Source organism: Diaphorina citri, unplaced genomic scaffold (assembly GCF_000475195.1).
Source record: "Diaphorina citri unplaced genomic scaffold, Diaci psyllid genome assembly version 1.1 scaffold3382, whole genome shotgun sequence".
In the NCBI taxonomy this organism is placed as follows: domain Eukaryota; kingdom Metazoa; phylum Arthropoda; class Insecta; order Hemiptera; family Psyllidae; genus Diaphorina; species Diaphorina citri.
Window position 1 is genome coordinate 8,985 of NW_007380790.1, and position 3,516 is coordinate 12,500.

General features: G+C 36.7%; 1 protein-coding gene across 1 annotated transcript; it reads right to left on the reverse strand.

Annotated features, from left to right (window-relative positions):
* Positions 1–417: 417 nt before the first annotated feature.
* LOC103520262 lies at positions 418–1,944 on the reverse strand. The gene is made up of 2 exons (XM_008485353.2): positions 1,771–1,944; positions 418–995 (listed from the first exon to the last, which is right to left on the reverse strand). The coding sequence occupies exons 1-2, from the start codon at positions 1,805–1,807 to the stop codon at positions 418–420; spliced, it is 615 nt and encodes a 204-aa protein (XP_008483575.1). The 5' UTR covers positions 1,808–1,944.
* Between the last annotated feature and the right edge of the window lie 1,572 nt (positions 1,945–3,516).

Here is a 3,516-nt window from a genome sequence, read left to right on the forward strand (position 1 = left end):
AGGACGTGTAGTCTCGACCTCAGAGAAAAAAATAATAATAGAAAACGAGGAGGGGCTGTTCGGAATTTACGAAACTTTCAGGCTGAAATGAGAACAATAAAAACTCCTCAAAGTAAAACTTAAGCTTACCCTGATGAAGTAGCCATCTGCGTACTTCTGGATCGATCTGAGGACAAGGAAGACTGATTTTGGGATTTTTCATCGGAATAGCTTTTCGATCGAGGACATAATTTGAGGGAATCTGATTTCAGCCGGCGGGGACTACACGGGTCCGATTTCTGAGGATGTTCCTTCTTTGGAGGAAAATCTTTTTTTGGACAACATTCCTTGGGAGGTTTCTCAGTGGCCTTCTTGTTTTATTGCGCTGCTTGTAATATTATTGCATTTTTCCCTTCAAAAACTTCGAACGAAAAATGTTTAGCACCGATTTTTGAAATGCTTGAAGTTATGGTAACTTGGTAAGTGAAAACAACTTGAAGCATAGTTGGGAGGTTTCTCAGTGGCCTTCTTCGGAAAGTAGCACTTGCACTTGCTCAAGAAGTAAGATCCAATGAGATCCAACTCGGGACAAGTCTTCCGACATCGACAGCAGTTGCAGGACTTGCAATAAGCGGAATAGAAGCCGTCGTACTTCTCAACGTTTGATTTGTAGGGTTTGACAAAACTTCCAAATGGATCCGGGCAGCTGTAACCGTGTTTTCTTAGATAGTAAGGTTTAACCGGTGAACTGTCACCAATAGGACTATACACATCAGGTGAAGTTGTACTGCCATTCTTATCAGGAGAAGAGCGACTGCAATTATCAGGAGACGAGGTACCATTGTGTCGATCAAGGCTTCTGATTGGTGATAAAACAGGTGGACTAAAGTTATCCGATGTCATGTCAGATGTATTGTGGGATTTTTGGGTGTGTAGGTGAGTACTTTCTGCAGGGGAGTTGTAAGGTGAGTCTTTGAAATGTGGAGTGGGGAGTGTGCTTGTTATGTCGGTGCTTTCTGAAACGAAGTTTTTGGAAGAAAATTATTAGCGAAGTTAAGTTACCTGTCTAGCTTTCAAACTTCAAGATCGCCATTATGAGTTTTACTATCATAAGGACATATTCGTAAGATAGATTTTGCTGACCAAAGACTGTCTTATGCCCACGAGACCAGTGGAGTAGTAAACCAATATTTGAATCTTTGACCCGTTTCATTTTGTGTTATTAGTATGACTTCTGAACCATACATAATTTTTCCTACAAAACGTTATTAGCAAAGTTAAGTTACCTGTCTAGCTTTCAAACTTTAAGATCGCCATTATGAGTTTAACTATCATAAGGACATATTCGTAAGATAGATTTTGCTGACCAAAGACTGTCTTATGCCCACGAGACCAGTGGAGCAGTAAACCAATATTTGAATCTTTGACCCGTTTCATTTTGTGTTATTAGTATGACTTCTGAACCATACATAATTTTTCCTACAAAACGTTCGCAACTGATCTATTATTAGCAAAGTTAAGTTACCTGTCTAGCTTTCAAACTTCAAGATCGCCATAATGAGTTTTACTATCATAAGGACAAATTCGTAAGATGGATTTTGCTGGCCAAAGACTGTCTTATGCCCACGAGACCAGTGGAGCAGTAAACCAATATTTGAATCTTTGACCCATTTCATTTTGTGTTATCATTCTGACTTCTGAACCATACATAATTTTTCCTACAAAACGTTCACAACTTACCACTTTTTACTATGTAAAACCACTTCTACAATGTCCTGTCCATCAACTTACCAGGGGATTGTTTCACTTCATCATGTGTCATTGGCATAATAAACACGGCACATTTGCTGGGCACTTCATTTGAAGGCGATTTGTCAGGCGATTGAGGATATGGTAAGTCGTAAAAATCACAACATTTGTGCGTTTTGGTATCCCATGAACTGCCTCTTCTTCGTGAGAAATTTCCTGTCGGGAATTTACAACAAAGTTTTTTTGGTTTGTTGTGAGTTTTTTTTGTTTGTTGTTAATTGTTATACAATATTGTTATTCAAAATTAACTTTCTGTTTTGATTTTCTACTGATTGTTTACTTTTCAAAAGTTAGCTGACGGAAAGTCTTCTGAAACGACACGTTTTAGAAGGGAAGATAGCACAGGAAGGAACAAAGGATTGACAAAGAGAGGAATAAAGGATAAGACAAACAAAGTGTCCCTTCATCAGGAAGGCGATTGAGGGAAGGATGAGGAGGAGACGAAGAAGGAGAGGAAGAAGAAGAAGAAGAAGAAGAAGAAGAAGAAGAGAGGTTGGATGGAAGAGAATGCCTAAGGCATTAATACCGTCCCTCAGTTGGAATATTTTGTATATAGTTTATTTTATCATTTATTTAATTTCTTTTTTGTTATTATTCTATTATTTTCTTATTGTTTTTCCTCTATTGTTTTGTTAATCTCATTGTTTTATGTATATATATTTATTGTACCTATACCTTTGTAAATATTCCAAATAAAAAAGTGGTAAATAACAATAATAAGAAGAAGAAGAAGAAGAAGGAGAAGGGGAGGAACATGAAGAAAAAAGAAGTAGAAGAGGGAAAAGGAAAAGATGAAGAAGACGAAGAAGAAAAGGAAGAAGAAGGAGAGAAAGAAGAAGAAAAAAGAAGTAGAAGAGGGAAAAGGAATAGATGAAGAAGAAGAAAAGGAAGAAGAAGAAGAAGAAGAAGAAGAAGAAGAAGAAGAGCATTGAGAAAAGGGAATGATCATTAGGAGGGGGCCTTTCAGAATGATTGCAAAACTCTTGAAGTCCTTCGTCCACTATTGAGGCCTTACACCCGACGCGACAAGCTCATTTGGACCCGGTCCATTATTGTCAGTCCAAATGGACCCTATAGTCAAATATGGTGTCTATGTCTACACAAGATAAGTCCATGAATAAATAATACAGAATCGATGACAATTTTTCCCTGCAGAATCTCGAATTCCACTTGAGTTTGTCAACACAATTCTAACAAAAGGGTACAAACTGAATTTCAAACACAGTGAAAAACCCTTTATTTCCTTTATTTTTTCTCAATATGTTTTTTCCTCAGTGAAAAGGCTAGAGACCTTTAGACTTGTACTTGCAAATGTACTTCCATAAAACCTAAAAGTCAGTGCGATCAGAAAAGTATAGCTACCTTTATAAAAAATAAGTAATTACATATCTATACCATAGGTACTCATATGTATGACACAAAATTTATTCTGACATACTAATAGGTATCACTATTACAGTTTCTAGTTTCTGTTGCCATTCTACTTTCAACATCATCTTCATATTTTTCCATTTCGTACATTCCAGTTATCTGTCACCTTGTTCTAGCACCATCTCTTGATCTTTCAATATTCCACACCACATTGCATTTCTTATTTTTTTTCCAATATTCAATACATATCAATATTCAATATTCGTTGTTTGGAAATTTTAGATTTCCTCTAGGACACGTTGTCACTCCATTTGTATCCAATCTCCATGTTAACATCTTCACAACTTCTGATTGAAA

Bases quoted from the DNA above. Each gene is read 5' to 3' on its own strand.
- LOC103520262 (XM_008485353.2), bottom strand. From the start codon at position 1,807: ATGCCAATGACACATGATGAAGTGAAACAATCCCCTG. The intron at 996-1,770 runs GTAAGTTGATGG...ACTTCGTTTCAG, and splicing joins TGAAGTGAAACAATCCCCTG to AAAGCACCGACATAACAAGC.